Source organism: Aegilops tauschii, chromosome 5 (assembly GCF_002575655.3).
Source record: "Aegilops tauschii subsp. strangulata cultivar AL8/78 chromosome 5, Aet v6.0, whole genome shotgun sequence".
Taxonomy (NCBI): Eukaryota; Viridiplantae; Streptophyta; class Magnoliopsida; order Poales; family Poaceae; genus Aegilops; species Aegilops tauschii.
Genome location: NC_053039.3, coordinates 213399346 through 213418231, shown reverse-complemented (window position 1 = coordinate 213418231; position 18886 = coordinate 213399346). Strand labels below are relative to the sequence as shown.

The following is an 18886-nucleotide window of genomic DNA, read 5'->3' as shown; positions in this document are numbered from 1 at the left end:
GCCCGGAGCTTCGCAATGTCCTCCTCTATAACGGAGGAAGCCACCCAGCGGCCCTGCGGGTTGGGTCCGGACATGATTAGGAAGCTTGAAGCAATGAAGTCGAACCTTGGGTGCTAGAGCTCGGGGTTGGAAAGGCTGAGGAAAGGGTTGGTGTAAAATAAGACGGCCCTTGGCTCCTTTATAAAGGCAACGGGTATCGAACGCCTCCTCCTAATCCTGAAAACCTGCCTATTACTAAGGAATCTTTCCATAGGAATGGTTGGGTTACCCACGCTCGTATTGATGAGAATCCCGCAATAAGGGGACACGATCTCTGCTTCGACAAGTCGTGCCAATAAAAACCACGCCTCGAAACATGGAACGGCAGGACAAGAAATGGTTCGAAATAATGACCGGGCAAGCGTGATGTCACGTTACAAAAAGTTGTTAGCAGATTGGACTCGTGAAATATTATACTCTCTGCGGTTGTGTGTGGAACTTGTGTTGCAGATCCGGACACGTTCGTTGCGTCCGAAGACTATCTTGGAGTATTCGGAAGGGGAACCCGCCTTGCAATGCCGAAGACAATCTGCGCGCTGGACACCTCGTCATTGAAGCATGGTTCAAGGGCTACTGAGGGAGTCCTGGACTAAGGGGTCCTCGGGCGTCCGGCCTGTTGGACATGGGCCGGACTAATGGGCTGTGAAGATACAAAGACCCAAGACTTTTTACCCGTGTCCGGATGGGACCCTCCTTGGCGTGGAAGGCAAGCTTGGCGACTAAATATGAAGATTCCCTTCTCTGTAACCGACTTTGGGTAACCCTAGTCTCCTCCGGTGTCTATATAAACCGGAGGGCTTAGTCCGTAGAGGATAGACAATTATAGTCATACAGGCTAGACTTCTAGGGTTCTAGCCATTACGATCTCGTGGTAGATCAACTCTTGTAATACTCATATTCATCAAGATCAATCAAGCAGGAAGTAGGGTATTACCTCCATAGAGAGGGCCCGAACCTGGGTAAACATTGTGTCCCCCGTCTCCTGTTACCATCGACCTTAGACGCACAGTTCGGGACCCCCTACCCGAGATCCGCCGGTTTTGACACCGACAGTGGATCCCAAAGAAGAAGAACTAGAGTGTTCTTGAGGATGACTCTACCAACATACTTCACTCATATTCATTTTGGCGAGGACTTGTGCAATCAACTTTCATATCTTGCACTAGTTCATGGATTCACAAACCCTCTTGTTGGTAAGCAAGGGACAAGGTAACCTAATGCTTTCGTGGACATCATCATATGTGCAATTCACTCTATGTCTATGGATATCCTTGTATGTTCATTGCGGGACTAACCCGTGTAGGTATTGAAAGTGCAACACTCCAATGGATTGCTCCAAAAGATCTAAATCAACATTGAGCATCCACATCTTCACTATCTACATGAAGTCATCATCGACAAAACCCAAGTTTAGTTCATCCCTCTTAGGGGGATATCACATCTAGGGGGATCTTTGCTCTAAAAGTTGAGCTAAAGTAACTCAAATGGTGTGAACACATCAATGCTTTGTGTCAAAGTGTAACCTCAATTGTGCTTAAACGATGAGTATGACCTATACGATCAAATGTTCTCATTTGACTCCTCAGTCAATATACTCATATATAAATGACCTAGTCATCGCCAATTGCTTGATAGATGCTAGAATTGGTTGTGCATGCTTTGTCACATATTTCATTTGCTATCTTATTGTGTGAGCATGTTGGTTGCATAATTTCTTCATTCGAGGACATCCATTTGTTGGTGTGATTGTCTTTGTTTTTATTGACCAAATGGATGGACAAGAATGCCTAAGAACCTTCCCTAGCTATCTATGCTTTTCTCTTCACAAACTCTTTTCATGCTACATCACAAAAATTGAACAAGTCTTTTTCGTACCCTACGGGTGAGGACCACTCGGAGTCATCGATTCATCAAGGGCTGCTTTCCAAAACCTTCTTGTGTATTTTGGTCAGACCAACTCACTCGTATTCGGTCCCACCAAAATCACCAGACTGATCTAAGTTTTTCTCTTGGTGATATCGATTAGAATGACTCGGTCCCACCGAGTTGCACAAACTGCACGCAGTTTGCATCTCGGTGCCACCGAAGCATTCCATTCGGTGCCACCGACATCACATGGGTATATAATCTGCGGACCCGTACAGTTGAAAATTTCTTCAAACCACATGAGCGCATGCCCCATTGCTGCCGCCCCCTTGGTCTCCGTATCATCGCCATCGCCGCCTGTGCGCCTCCGCCGTAGGTCTCCGTCGCCATCAACGGGAATCTCTACCGCCATTCTCACTGTAACAAATCATCACCAAGTTAGGGTACAGATCGAACTCTTTGTGTTGTTTCCCTTTCCGATTATGTGCACAAAGATAATGCCTAGCTTCTTGCCACGAATGAGATCATTCTATCCATAGAAATGCTCCTTCAGATTAGATACGATGAAAATTTTTAGGGTTAGGTTTCCACCGAGCTCATCTCGGACCGACCGAAATGAATCTTTCGGTACCACCGCTTGGCCCTGGCCATTGCACTAAGTACAACTCAGTGCCACCAAAGTGTACTGATCGGTGAGACCGAAAGCAAAACCTCAGTGAAACCCTAGCATCCCGGAGTCACCGAACAACTACTCGGTCTGACCGATGTTGTGTGTTTGGACTCTGTTAATGCTTCGGTATCACCGAGATTTTCATATCGGTAGCTCCGAAATGCTTTCTGCAGAAAACTAGAACTAAAGTTTTGATTCAATTTTTTGAAAAAACAACTGCTTTTTGTGATGCTCATCCACTCTTCCCATACCCATCTATTCACAAGGTCTGTCTACAAGATGTCTGATGCCAGTGACAGCCAGAACAAGTCAGAGGAAGAGGTTAATCTTAGTGAGGGCACAAGCCCAAGTGGGAGATATGATGAGGGTAGCAGAAGCACTTCTAGCAATCTGCCCAAAGCTGCCACAAGACAAAGAAAGAAGAGAACCTCAGAAAGTGAGGATGAGGAATTTGTTGTTGAAGAAGAAGTGACTTCAAAGAAGAAAGTGCTCAAGAAAGAGTATAACACTGCTTCTGCCATTAAGACATGTCTCCATAAGAAGGCTCCCGCAAAGAGAGTTCCTATGTCAAAGGCCAGAAGATCAACAGTTCCACAAGAGCCTATGGAATTTACTCTTGAGCCAAGAGAAGAACAAGAACCTGCTGATGGAAAGAAAAAGAGGAAAGAGAGAGTGAAGAAGACCATTGCCAGAGTGATTAGCAAACCATCCATGATGGTGGATGATGAAGATGATGATGAGGAGGAACCAGCTGCACCCCCTGCCAAGTCTCAAAAGCTAATGGCTAATGCCATGAAATCTGCAGGTGCACCCTCCAAATCCAAGCCCAAGCCTGCACCTAAGGTTGTTGCTCCCAAGAGATCCACAAGAAACATCCCTGCTGCTGAAAAGAACAAGGCCCCGATGCTAGAGGTTCGGGAGGGTGAAGAGCCACAAGTGCTCAGGAAATTGAAGCCAAAGATTCCAGACCATGATGATGGACATCCAGTGGCTGAAAACATGAAGCCCAGGAAGGATAGTGGACTGAGAGAATGGAGGAAAGTTTATCCATATTCTGCGAGGAGAATATCATGTGACTATCGATTCAATACCAGAGAACAACAGGATTTCTATGAGACAGTGCTGCTTGACAAGAAGCCCATCATAAGCAACATGAAGTGGGTGGATTGGAAGTACATAGATGCAATGAAGACTACTTCCCCCATGTCCATGAGAGTTTCAGGCTGATAAGTGTTGATCTTTTGTTGGACAAAAGCTCACAAAATGGAATGATGAGATGGTGATGCAGTTTTACTCCACTTCACACTTTTATCCAGATGGAAGAATAGTGTGGATGACTGAGGGAACTAGATACGAGTCAACTATTTCTGAGTGGGCCACTCTCATCAATGCTCCAAAGGAAGAAGAAAATGATATTGATGTATATGGGAAGCACAGGATGGATCACAACACTATGGCACATATGTACAAGACCATTCCTGATGATGCTTTGGAAACACACAAGTTTGGCTCTATTTACTATCTGCTTGCTGGTTTGGCCACCATAAACTACATCTTGAGGCATACTTTGTTTCCCAAATATGGAGATGAAAGGATGATTCGTGGCCACTCCATCAACCTGCTCCACCTGTTTGATATTCCATAGAAATTCAAAGTCATGAGCCTGATTGTAGAGACAATCAAAAGAACTGCTGCTGACCAGAAGAGCTTGTGTGGATATGCACCACACATCCAGATGCTTATCAACTCCAAGGTTGGTACACGAACATATCTACTTGACAGAGAGCACCTTCCTCTTCAGCCAGAGTTTGAACATAATGAAGTGGTGATGGATGCTTCACATCCAATTTCAGTTGAGGCTCAATAGAAAGCTGAGAAAGCAAAGGCAGCCAAAGCAGCAAAGGCAGCAACTGCACCAAATGCATCAATAGTGAATCTCAAGTAAAAGCAAGACCAACTGACATATCTTCTAGAAGCAACTCTAAGGATTGAGCGGAGTCTGGCCAACTTAGCCAAGAACCAGGAGAGCCTAGAGCAGATAGTTGAGGACAAAATGTATAATCTTGATGTCAAGGTCACAGAGATACAATCTATTGTGGAGAAGTTGAGAGATGATGCTGAAGATGGCAATGAGGACACTACCACTGAGAGATACCAAGCTGTGCCAAGGGCACCCAGATCTTCAGCTATGCCAATTGCAGACACGAGGCCTACTCACTCTGCACCTGCCACCACCACCTCACTGCCACCCCCAGTGTCAACTCCTCCAGCTCAACAGAAGTCAGCTGAGGCATTCATGAAAGCAATTCTCTCAATGCCATATACGCACACCGGAGCAACAAGCCAGAAGACCCCTTTAGGAGTTCTCGGAGATTGTGCCTAGAGTGCCGAATAGCACTATACTTTTTCAAGCTTTTTGGTAATTTGTTTCCAAAGGGGGAGAAAGTGTATAGATCATAGGCTGAGAGAGAGAGAGAGTCTCGTTCTTTTGCTTGTTGGTTTTTATTGCCAGTTGCTACTCCGTTCGTTTGGTTGGTGCTACTTACTGTTTTATGCTCGTGAGATACTTTATGTGGTTGTGTGTTTGTTCATACTATGCTTAATGTGTGATATATGCCTATCTCTATGATTAATTGTGTATGATCATTCACTTATGTATTTAGTGATGCATTCATCTTATTTAGCTCTTATCATTTTGTGCGCTCCACCAAGATGTATGTGACATGGAAGAGTGACCCATGATCCTAATCGATTGTGCATTTGCATTCAAATGCAAATTTTAAATAATGCACAAATTTAGGGGGGGTTGTTGCTTATCACATACCTCTCAAAGCGACGATGTATTTCATTCATTTTATCATTTGTTGAAGCTTTGATCTATATGTTTGAAGGAAATATGCCCTAGAGGCAATAATAAAGTTATTATTTATTTCCTTATTTTCATGATAAATGTTTATTATTCATGCTAGAATTGTATTAACCGGAAACTTGATACATGTGTGAATACATAGACAAACAGAGTGTCACTAGTATGCCTCTACTTGACTAGCTCGTTGATAAAAGATGGTTATGTTTCCTAGCCATAGACATGAGTTGTCATTTGATTAATGGGATCAAATCATTAGGAGAATAATGTGATTGACTTGACCCATTTCGTTAGCTTAGCACTTGATCGTTTAGTATGTTGCTATTGCTTTCTTCATGACTTATACATGTTCCTATGACTATGAGATTATGCAACTCCCGTTTACCGGAGGAACACTTTGTGTGCTACCAAACATCACAACGTAACTGGGTGATTATAAAGGTGCTCTACAGGTGTCTCCAAAGGTACTTGTTGAGTTGGCGTATTTCGAGATTAGGATTTGTCACTTCGATTGTTGGAGAGGTATCTCTGGGCCCACTCGGTAATACACATCACTATAAGCCTTGCAAGCATTGTAACTAATGAGTTAGTTGCGGGATGATGTATTACGGAACGAGTAAAGAGACTTGCCGGTAACGAGATTGAACTAGGTATTGAGATACCGACGATCGAACCTCGGGCAAGTAACATACCGATGACAAAGGGAACAACGTATGTTGTTATGCGGTTAGACCGATAAAGATCTTCGTAGAATATGTAGGAGCCAATATGGGCATCCAGGTTCCGCTATTGGTTATTGACCAGAGAGGTGTCTCAGTCATGTCTACATAGTTCTCAAACCTGAGGGTCCGCACGCTTAAATGTTCGTTGACGATATAGTATTATATGATTTATGTATGTTGGTGACCGTATGTTGTTCGGAGTCCCGGATGAGATCACGGACATGACGAGGAGCTCCGGAATGGTCCGGAGGTAAAGATTCATATATTGGACGATATGGTTAGGCCAAGGGGTTAGGCCAAGGGGTCAGGCCCACGGGGCTATAAGTCGGTGCAAAAGGAGTTTTGCGGAAGCCAGGGGCCAAGCGCCGGAGACCCTGGCGTCTGGCCCTGGGCCAGACGCCGAGGCCCATGGCGTCTGGGCCAGATGCCAAGGATTGTGGCGTTGGTCGTGGAGTCCGAGTGGGACTCTTGCCTTTCGGGCAAAACCGACTTTGAGGAGGCTTTTGCTCCAAGTTTCGACCCCAGGGCTCAACATATAAATAGAGGGGCAGGGCTAGCACCAAAGACACATCAAGAAACACCAAGTCGTGTGCTGGCAACCCCGTCCCCTCTAGTTTATCCTCCGTCATAGTTTTCTTAGTGCTTAGGCGAAGCCCTGCGGAGATTGTTCTTCACCAACACCGTCACCACGCCGTCGTGCTGCCGGAACTCATCTACTACTTTGCCCCTCTTGCTGGATTAAGAAGGAGAGGACGTCATCGAGCTGAACATATGCTGAACGCGGAGGTGCCATACGTTCGGTACTTGATCGGGACGGATCGTGAAGGTGTACGACTACATCAACCGCGTTGATAAACGCTTCCGCTTACGGTCTACGAGGGTACGTAGATTACACTCTCCACTCTCGTTGCTATGCATCAACATGATCTTGCGTGTGCGTAGCAATTTTTTTGAAATTACTACGTTCCCCAACAGTGGCATTCGAGCCAGGTTTATGCGTAGATGTTATATGCACGAGTAGAACACAAGTGAGTTGTGGGTGATACAAGTCATACTGCTTACCAGCATGTCATACTTTGGCTCGGCGCTATTGTTGGATGAAGCGGCCCGGACCGACATTACGCGTACGCTTACGCGAGACTGGTTCTACCGACGTGCTTTGCACACAGGTGGCTGGCGGGTGTCAGTTTCTCCAACTTTACTTGAACTGAGTGTGGCTACGCCAGGTCCTTGAGAAGGTTAAAACAACACTAACTTGACGAACTATCGTTGTGGTTTTGATGCGTAGGTAAGAACGGTTCTTTCTCAGCCCGTAGCAGCCACGTAAAACTTGCAACAACAAAGTAGAGGACGTCTAACTTGTTTTTGCAGGGCATGTTGTGATGTGATATGGTCAAGACATGATGCTATATTTTACTGTATGAGATGATCATGTTTTGTAACCGAGTTATCGGCAACTGGCAGGAGCCATATGGTTGTCGCTTTATTGTATGCAATGCAATCGCCCTGTAATTGCTTTACTTTATCACTAAGCGGTAGCGATAGTTGTAGAAGCAATAGTTGGCGAGACAACAACGATGCTACGATGGAGATCAAGGTGTCGCGCCGGTGACGATGGTGATCATGACGGTGCTTTGGAGATGGAGATCACAAGCACAGGATGATGATGGCCATATCATATCACTTATATTGATTGCATGTGATGTTTATCTTTTATGCATCTTATTTTGCTTAGATCGACGGTAGCATTATAAGATGATCTCTCACTAAATTTCAAGGTATAAGTGTTCTCCCTAAGTATGCACCGTTGCGAAAGTTCTTCGTGCTGAGACACCACGTGATGATCGGGTGTGATGTAACATCCCAATTTTCCTAAATGTGGATGTTAATAGATCATACATATGCATATCATATTTTTATTGCATTATTTGCTTTTTCTGAAATAATTTGAATCATTATGCAACAAAGGCAATTTATTGGAGTGAAGATAACATGACTTCTCCCCTGTTTTAAAAATGTTCATAATGTCCAGAATATTATTTCCAGTTCATCTGATATGTTCTGGTATTTTTCTTAATCTCCAAAATATTTTATTTGATTGTTTTATTGCTGTTTGAGTGGCTTATTGCATCAAAATTATTTTACAAAATTGCATTAGTATTGGAACTAGTGTTCCTGTAGTTTATAGCTGTAGGGCTATTTTTACTATGTGTCTAGGTATTTTTATTTAGAATTTATATTGTGTATTTTATTTTATTTATTTTGTTCTGCTGCTGCTGTTTTTGTTTTAAAAAAACACCAGCCGGCCAGCCAGCTACCCAGCGGCCCAGCTAGCTAGCCAGCCAGCTAGCCAACGCCGCGGCCCAGCTCCCGCCGCCGCAGCCCACTTCCCGCGAAGCGGTACGCAGCAGCGTCGCTCGCACCCGACCCGCGCCCGATCCACCTCGCCTCCAGCCACTGACCGTGGGCCCCGCGCTACTTTCTTCTTCCCCGAGTCGAACACGCACGCACCGCACGCACACCCGGGGTTGGAGTTGATTTTGCCAACTCAACCTTGTGTATATAATTGTAGTAATAAAAGAACTAAATAAAAATTTGACTATTAGGTAGCTATGAGGACAAAATCAGCTTTCTGCAAAAATAAACCCTCAAGCCTTCCTTTTGTTGTATTATGCATATACATGTAGGTCTGCTATATTATTACTCCTGTGTAACTTGCCAATACATTCAAAGTATTGACCTATATGGCTGCAACGTCTCATGTTGCAGGATATTCAGACGAAGAGTAAGGTACCGTTAGGGTCGCGAGTCTGCACTCAGCATCGCCAGTGGGCTATGATGGGACTCATTGTTATTTTCTGCTACTTTTCGTTGTTTGATTGAATAAAGCTAGCCAAGTGCTATGCAGATTGTTTTATTTTATATATTCTGGATCATACGTTGTAATAAATGATGCACTTGCTATTCTGGTATTCATCTATACTGTGTGTGCTAGCAAGTTCGATCCAGGGACTAGCACAGTAAGCACAGAGACTCAAATCCTTCGAGGTTTGGTCGTTACAGATGGTATCAGAGCAGTGTGTTGACTGTAGGACGTGACCCTAGAAAATGGATTAGAAAAGCCATAAGAGTGAAAATTATTTTATAAACCAGCTATACTTCTTGTTGTTTATTAGTTAACCCCCTCAAGTATCTTGAACAGTTAAGTAGGAACTAGTGCTGAGACCACCATTCATGCTTGCTTTATATTGCAACGTTATCGTGTTAGCGTATCTGATTGTGCCCACTTTCGTGGTATGAAGATACTAGATTGTTTGCTTGATTGGTAGTTGTTTGTTAAATTGCTTAGTGTCGAAATTATTCGACTATATATATATATAAATAATATTATCATATTGTTTGTTGTTTGTTTGTTTTTTGGTGTTATTCGTTGTTGTGTTTTGTTGGCTTGATCATATTATGCATATGGGTAGAATATATTTATATATACATAGCGTTTGGCCCTATTATATCTATAACTCTTCTATGCTTGCCCACCAGATGCCGCCGAGGCGTGATAATAGGCGTAATGTTGCAGGAGGAGACAACAATGGCAATGATGTACCGCCATACATGCAGCAGTTGCTTCAGGGACAAGCTCGTTTGATCCAGTTGCTTGTCCAGAACCAGAACAACAATAATAACAACAATAATCTGCCGCCACCGCCACCTGTGGATATGCTTACCAGGTTCTTGAGGTTGAATCCTCAGAGGTTCTCCAGTTCCCCTGAACCTATTGTGGCTGATGACTGGCTCCGTGCAGTCAATAGGAACCTGGAGACGGTTGGATGCACAGATGCAGAGAGGGTGAGGTTTGCCTCACATTTGTTGGAGGGTCCTGCTGCAGCTTGGTGGGACAACTACTTGGTCACTTATCCCATTGCTACTATCACATGGCCTCAGTTTCAGGATGCTTTTCGTGCTGCACATGTGTCTGCTGGTGCTATGAGTCTGAAAAAGAAGGAGTTCTGCAGTTTGCGCCAGGGAGGTCGCACAGTTAATGCGTATGTGGAGGAATTTAATAATCTTGCACGTTATGCTCCTAATGATGTTAACACTGATGCAGCTAGGCAGGAGAAATTCTTGGAGGGCCTTAATGATGAGTTGAGCCTTCAGTTGACAGTGGCCACTTTTAGGAATTGTCAGGACCTGATTGATAAGGCTATTGTGCTGGAGGGAAAGCAACATGCCATAGAGAATCGCAAGAGGAAGTACAACAACAATAACAGGTATAATTCAGGACCACAGCAGAAACCACGCACTTCATATCATGGTAATGGAGGTAATGTGCATCATAATCATCATGGAGGTAATGATCATAATCATCATGGAGGGAATGGCCACAACCATAATGGCCACCATCATCATAATGGGCACAAGAGTAACAATGGCAATGGCAGAGGTAATGGTAATGGTAATGGTAATGGAAATGGAGGGAACAATAACCAGAACCACCAGGTTACACATGCGCCAAGGGATTTGAGTTAGGTGCAGTGCTTCAGGTGTAAGGCTATGGGGCACTATGCCACAGATTGCCCAGGGGCGAAGAACTCAGGATCCAGCAAGCCAAACCCCTTCCAAAAGGGTCATGTAAATCATGTTAATGTGGAGGAGGTATACAATGAACCTGATGCAGTGATTGGTAAGTTCTTGATTAATTCAGTACCTGCAGTTGTTCTTTTTGATACTGGTGCATCGCATTCATTCATTTCGAGGGTATTTGTTGATAAACATGGATTGCCAACCAAAACACTTAGTATGCCTAGTAGAGTGAGTTCCCCAGGAGCTGAGATGATAGCAGGTGTTGGTTGTCATCAGTTGACTTTGTCTATTGGGAAGCATGAGTTTCCTACGGATTTGATTATATTGAAGTCACAAGGTCTGGATATTATTTTGGGTATGGATTGGTTGCGGTTATATAAAGGTCGTATTGATTATGCCAGTCGGTCTATCACTCTCAGTGTACCAGGAGGGAAGAGGATCAAATATGTGCGTAAGTATAAGCGTAATCAGGTGCAGGTGAACTCTCTTAAGGGGGGTACCCTGGAAGAGGTGCCAGTTGTGAGAGATTATCCAGATGTGTTTCCAGAGGAGTTGTCAGGTATGCCACCAGATAGAGATATTGAGTTTCTTATTGATTTAATACTAGGCACTGGACCTATTGCAAAGAGACCGTATAGAATGACTCCTCAAGAGTTGGAGGAACTGAAGAAGCAGATAAGAGAATTGCAGGCACAAGCCCAAGTTCATCACCTTGGGGAGCTCCAGTTTTGTTTGTGGAGAAAAAGGATGGAACCTTGAGGATGTGTGTTGATTATCGTTCTCTGAATGAGGTGACCATTAAGAATAAGTATCATCTGCCTATGATAAATGATCTGTTTGACCAGTTGGAGGGAGCTACTGTGTTTTCTAAGATTGATCTCCGTTCTGGTTATCATCAATTGAAGATTCGTGAGCAAGATATTCCAAAGACTGCTTTTACTACGAGGTATGGGTTGTATGAATATACTGTTATGTCATTTGGATTGACTAATGCTCCTGCATACTTCATGAATATGATGAACAAGGTGTTTATGGAGTTCTTGGATAAATTTGTGGTTGTTTTCATTGATGATATATTGGTATTCTCCAAGAATAAGCAAGAGCATGAGGTGCATCTGCGTTTGGTATCGGAGAAATTGAGGGAACATCAGCTGTACGCCAAGTTTAGCAAATGTGAGTTTTGGCTGGATGAGGTAGCATTCCTTGGACATGTTCTTTCAGGTAATGGAGTTGCAGTTGATCCATCTAAGGTTGCTGCAGTTACAGAGTGGGAGACACCCACGACAGTTGGAGAGATTCGCAGCTTTTTGGGCCTTGCAGGTTATTACAGGAGGTTTATTGAGAACTTTTCCAAGATCGCAAAGCCTATGACTGAATTGCTGAAGAAAGAGAGGAAATTTGTTTGGACTGATGAATGTGAAGCCAGTTTTCAGGAGTTAAAGCAGCGTTTGGTTACAGCACGAGTCTTAACTCTGCCGGATATACATAAGGACTTCCAGGTATATTGTGATGCTTCTCGTCAAGGACTTGGGAGTGTTTTGATGCAGGAAGGTAAAGTTGTTTCTTATGCTTCACGCCAGCTTAAGAATCATGAGCATAATTATCCTACACATGATTTGGAGTTAGCCTCAGGTGTGCATGCATTGAAAACTTGGAGGCCATATCTTATTGGTAATCATTGTGATATATTTACTGATCATAAGAGCTTGAAGTATATTTTTACTCAGAAGGATTTGAACCTCAGGCAGAGGAGATGGTTGGAGCTTATTAAAGATTATGATTTGAATGTGCAGTATCATCCTGGTAAGGCTAATGTTGTTGCTGATGCATTGAGTCATAGGAGCCATGCTAATGCAATAAATATTGATGATATGCCACCGGAGTTATGTGAGCAGTTCAGGAATCTCAGGTTGGAGATGGTTCCTAAGGGATATTTAGCAACACTTGAGGTAAAGCCTACTTTGCTTGACAGGATCAGAGAAGCTCAAAAGAATGATAAGGAGATTGCTAAGATAAAAGAGAATATGGTTAAAGGTAAGGCAGAAGGTTTCCATGAGGATGAACATGGAGCCATATGGTTTGAGAAGCGTATTTGTGTACCTCGATATGCAGATATCAGGAAGTTGATTCTTCAGGAGGCGCATGATTCACCTTATTCTATTCACCCAGGTAATACTAAGATGTATTTGGATTTGAGGGAAAGATTTTGGTGGCCTAGCCTGAAGAGGGAAATTGTTGGATATATTGCAACATGTGATGTGTGCCAGAGGGTTAAAGCAGAACATCAGAGACCAGCAGGTTTGTTATAGCCATTGCCTATACCTGATTGGAAGTGGGATGAGATTGGTATGGACTTCATTACAGGTTTACCCAGGACTCGGTCAGGTTATGATTCTATTTGGGTAGTTGTTGATCATTTGACTAAAGTTGCTCACTTCATCCCGGTAAAGACTACTTATACCAGTGCTCAGCTAGCAAAAATTTATATGTCTAAAATTGTTTGTCTGCATGGAGTTCCAAGGAAGGTAGTGTCTGATAGAGGTACTCAGTTCACATCCAAATTTTGGCGTTAGTTGCATGAATCCTTGGGCACCAGGCTGGAGTTCAGTACAGCTTTCCATCCACAGATAGATGGGCAGACAGAGAGGGTAAATCAGATTTTGGAGGATATGTTGAGAGCTTGTGCTTTGGACTATGGGTCCAGTTGGGATGATAATTTACCTTATGCAGAGTTCTCATATAATAACAGTTATCAGGCTAGTCTGAAGATGGCACCATTTGAGGTATTGTATGGTAGGAAGTGCAGGACACCGTTGATGTGGGATGAGGTTGGAGAACGTCAGTTCTTTGGACCAGACTTGATCAGGGATGCTGAGGAGAAGGTCAATTTGATTCGTGACAGGCTGAAGATAGCACAGTCCAGACAGAAGAGTTATGCAGATGCAAAACGTAAGGAGGTGACATATGAGGTAGGAGACCGTGCATATCTTAGAGTTTCACCACTCCGTGGAATTAAGAGGTTTGGAATCAAAGGTAAGTTAGCACCACGTTTTGTGGGGCCTTACAAGATCTTGGAGCATAGAGGAGAGGTAGCTTATCAGCCGGAGTTGCCAGAATCTTTGTCTGGAGTTCATAATGTGTTTCATGTATCTCAGTTGAAGAGGTGCCATGCAGAGATGATGGATGTTCCATTGAGGGACACAGTGCCACTTGAGGCAATTCAGTTGGAGAGTGATTTGACATATGAGGAGAAGCCTATTAAGATTCTGGAGACAGCAGAGAGAGTTACTCACACCAAGACAATCAAGTTATGCAAGGTTCAGTAGGATCATCATACAGAGGAGGAAGCTACCTAGGAACGAGAGGAAGATCTCAGGCAGGATCACCCACACCTATTTGCTAGCCAGCCCGAATCTCGAGGGCGAGATTCATCTTAAGGGGGGTAGGTTTGTAACATCCCAATTTTCCTAAATGTGGATGTTAATAGATCATACATATGCATATCATATTTTTATTGCATTATTTGCTTTTTCTGAAATATTCAAATCATTATGCAACAAAGGCAATTTATTGGAGTCTGATAACATGACTTCTCCCCTATTTTAAAAATGTTCATAATGTCCAGAATATTATTTCCAGTTCATCTGATATGTTCTGGTATTTTTCTTAATCTCCAAAATATTTTATTTGATTGTTTTATTGCTGTTTGAGTGGCTTATTGCATCAAAATTATTTTACAAAATTGCATTAGTATTGGAACTAGTGTTCCTGTAGTTTATAGCTGTAGGGCTATTTTTACTATGTGTCTAGGTATTTTTATTTAGAATTTAATTGTGTATTTTATTTTATTTATTTTGTTCTGCTGCTGCTGTTTTTGTTTTAAAAAAAACACCAGCCGGCCAGCCAGCTACCCAGCGGCCCAGCTAGCTAGCCAGCCAGCCAGCCAACGCCGCGGCCCAGCTCCCGCCGCCGCAGCCCACTTCCCGCGAAGCGGTACGCAGCAGCGTCACTCGCACCCGACCCGCGCCCGATCCACCTCGCCTCCAGCCACTGACCGTGGGACCCGCGCTGCTTTCTTCTTCCCCGAGTCGAAACGCACGCACCGCACGCACACCCAGGGTGAACCCGAGTCGAGGTCGTACACCCGAGCCGCCCCGTGCACGCCCGGGCCATCTGGCGCGTGCCCAAGACCCCGAAGAACCCCCGCACCCCTTTCCCGACCTCTCCCGCTGCCGCACGCTTTAGCTAGGGCGAAACGGATCTCGCCCCGGAGCTCGAAGTCCGCCGCCGTTCGCCGGAAGTTTGCGCCGCCGTAAGATCACCCATAGCAGCTCCGCCTGCACCCTTCGCTTTCCCCCTCGAAGCCGCGCCTCGCTGACTTATTTTCGTGGGCAGAGAGCCACTGGAGCAAGCAACTCAAGCTCGTCCGCCGCCGCCGGAGCACACGGCGTTCACGTCGTCACCGCCGCCCGCAGAGGACGCCCCGCTGCTGTTGAACACCAGCACCACCTTCGCCGCTCGACACCGCACCCTCCCGTCACCTTGTCTTCGCCGGAGACCCACGGGAGAGCCACCACCACCGATGGTCGACCGTCGCCGCCGTTTTTCTCTGTAAACAGTGAGCACGCACGCACAGGAGGTTTTTCGGCCAACCGCCCGCTGCCATGTGTCACTGCTACAGTACACGCGCAGGAGTTGCGACAGTTCAGGAGTTTTCTGCTGCCTTTTGTTTCTTTTCCAGATTTTCATCCAAATTTCAATTTGCTATAACTCTTAGTATATTTATCCAATTTAGGTAATTATTTTTCCTATGCACTCACAAAAACCAGCACTTTATCACAGTACCAAAATCTCACATGTTTGCACCTTTCAAATTTGAATTCGTTCAAATTCAAGTTAAACCTTCTGGAGGCCATAACTTTTAAATCATTTATCGGAATCGAGTGATTCTTTTTGCGTTGTGACCGTAGTGAAATTTAGGTGCTGTTAAGCTTCTTTTGTGAGTTTTAAAAATGGTTTTCTTGCTGTTGGTTTTATTTTGGTTCTATTCGTGTTCCGGTGATTGATTTGTTGAATTGTGTGAAACGTGTAGATTGTCCGGAGTGCGACGCGAACTATTGTCAGGAGTGTGAATTTCTGAACCAGAACCAAGGCAAGTTACATGTTGATCATCCTTTACCTATTGTTTTCTATGCATGTAGTTATATCACACTATGAATATATGCATGTATAGGAGTATTATATATGTTGGCTATGCTGTTGAGCTATCTTCCCGTCTTTTGCAAATCGTGGTAGTTGTAGTTTGCTATGCTTTGTAGACGGGGGTGGTTCGTGTATTCATTGAGTTTATGTGAGGATTATATATATAACAATTGAGTAGTAACTCAGGATTTAACTCACCTCTGGGCGGAAGTGGTATTGCTTGGTGTTGAGGGAAGGCATCATGGGGTCTTGCACCTTTTCTAAGGCCATGCGCCCATGAGAGTTCACCCTAAGTGGAATGCCTCCCCGGTTCAAAAAGATCAGACAGACTTAGTGACTAGTAGCTTCCATGTGCGGCCACTGGCTATATGGGCTCTGACTTAGTTGATCAGTTGTTGGAACCCTTGCCTAGACTGTGTCGACAGATGTAGCATATGTAGGTGGGATGTGGCCGTCAGGTGGTTGAGTGAACCTCTTCTGAAAGACTTTGTCTCAATCTTCGGATTGGGTCCAATGGGTAAAGTGTACTAAACTCTGCAGAGTATTAAAAACTAATCATGATTAGCCGTGCCCCCGGTTATGGGTAAATTTGAGCGACTATGCCATTACAGTTGTTGGATGATCTTGACAGATGTGACACTTAATAAATTTGTTGGGCAACTTAATAAAGGGTAGGTTGGAGTTGATTTTGCCAACTCAACCTTGTGTATATAATTGTAGTAATAAAAGAACTAAATAAAAATTTGACTATTAGGTAGCTATGAGGACAAAATCAGCTTTCTGCCAAAATAAACCCTCAAGCCTTCCTTTTGTTGTATTATGCATATACATGTAGGTCTGCTATATTATTACTCCTGTGTAACTTGCCAATACATTCAAAGTATTGACCTATATGGCTGCAACGTCTCATGTTGCAGGATATTCAGACGAAGAATAAGGTACCGTTAGGGTCGCGAGTCTGCACTCAGCATCGCCAGTGGGCTATGATGGGACTCATTGTTATTTTCTGCTACTTTCCGTTGTTTTATTGAATAAAGCTAGCCAAGTGTTATGCAGATTGTTTTATTTTATATATTCTGGATCATACGTTGTAATAAATGATGCACTTGCTATTCTGGTATTCATCTATACTGTGTGTGCTAGCGAGTTCGATCCAGGGACTAGCATAGTAAGCACAGAGACTCAAATCCTTCGAGGTTTGGTCATTACATGTGATAAGCTCTACGTTCAAATACAATGGGTGCAAGACTGTTTTGCACACGCGGAATACTCAGGTTAAACTTGACGAGCCTAGCATATGCAGATATGGCCTCGGAACACTGAGACCGAAAGGTCGAGCGTGAATCATATAGAAGATATGATCAACATAGTGATGTTCACCATTGAAAACTACTCCATCTCACGTGATGATCGGACATGGTTTAGTTGATATGGATCACGTGATCACTTAGATGAGTAGAGGGATGTCTATCTAAGTGGGAGTTCTTAAGTAATATGATTAATTGAACTTTAATTTACCATGAACTTAGTCCTCGTAGTATTAGCATATCTATGTTGTAGATCAATAGCTCGTGTTTAGCTCCCCTGTTTTATTTTTGATATGTTCCTAGAGAAAACTAAGTTGAAAGATGTTAGTAGCAATAATGCGGATTGGATCCGTGATCTGAGGATTATCCTCATTGCTGCACAGAAGAATTTTGTCGTTGATGCACCGCTAGGTGACAGACCGATTATAGGAGCAAATGCAGACGTTATGAACGTTTAGCAAGCTCGATATGATGACTACTAGATAGTTTAGTGCACCATGCTTTACGGCTTAGAATCGGGGCTTCAAAGACGTTTTTGAAACGCCACGGAGCATATGAGATGTTCCAAGAGGTGAAATTAGTATTTCAGACTCATGCCCATGTCGAAAGGTATGAGACCTTTGACAAGTACTTTGCCTACAAGATGGAGGAGAATAGCTCAACCAGTGAGCATGTGCTCAGATTGTCTTAGTACTACAATTGCTTGAATCAAGTGGGAGTTAATCTTCCAGATAAGATAGTAATTGACAAATTTCTCTAGTCACTATCACCAAGTTACTAGAACTTAGTGATGAACTATAATATGCAAGGGATAACGGAAACGATTCCCAAGCTCTTCGTGATGCTGAAATCGACGAAGGTAGAAATCAAGAAAAGCATTAAGTGTTGATGGTTGACAAGACCACTAGTTTCAAGAAAAAGGCAAAGGGAAGAAAGGGAACTTCAAGAAGAACGACAAGCAAGTTGCTGCTCAAGTGAAGAAGCCCAAGTCCGGACCTAATCCTGAGACTAAGTGCTTCTACTGTAAAGGACTGGTCACTAGAAGCGAAACTGCCCCAAGTATTTGGCGGATAAGAAGGATGGCAAGGTGAACAAAGGTATATTGGATATACATGTTATTGATGTGTACTTTACTAGTGTTTATAGCAACCCCTCAGTATTTGATACTAGTTCAGTTGCTAAGAGTAATAACTTGAAACGGGAGTTACATAATGAACAAAGACTAGTTAAGGGTGAAGTGCTGATGTGTGTTGGAAGTAGTTCCAAGAATGATATGATCATCGCACACTCCCTATACTTTCGGGGTTAGTGTTGAACCTAAGAAAGTGTTATTTGGTGTTTGCGTTGAGCATGAATATGATTTGATCATGTTTATTGCAATACGGTTATTCATTTAAGTTAGAGAACAATTGTTGTTCTGTTTACATGAATAAAACCTTCTATGGTCATACACCCAATGAAAATGGTTTGTTGGATCTCGATCGTAGTGATACACATATTCATAATATTGAAGCCAAAAGATGCAAAGTTAATAATGATAGTGCAACTTATTTGTGGCACTGCCGTTTAGGTCATATTGGTGTAAGGCGCATGAAGAAACTCCATGTTGATGGGATTTTGGAATTACTTGATT

General features: G+C 43.5%; 1 protein-coding gene across 1 annotated transcript; it reads left to right on the top strand.

The window, feature by feature from the left end:
- The first annotated feature begins 10714 nt into the window (after window positions 1-10714).
- LOC141022688 (uncharacterized) lies at window positions 10715-11503 on the top strand. The gene has a single exon (XM_073498950.1). It carries the CDS (start codon window positions 10715-10717, stop codon window positions 11501-11503), a length of 789 nt encoding a protein of 262 aa, XP_073355051.1.
- The last annotated feature ends 7383 nt before the right edge of the window (window positions 11504-18886 follow it).

What these genes read in the sequence shown, in the direction of transcription:
- LOC141022688 (XM_073498950.1), top strand. Translation starts at nt 10,715, where the DNA reads ATGGGGCACTATGCCACAGATTGCCCAGGGGCGAAGAACTCAGGATCC.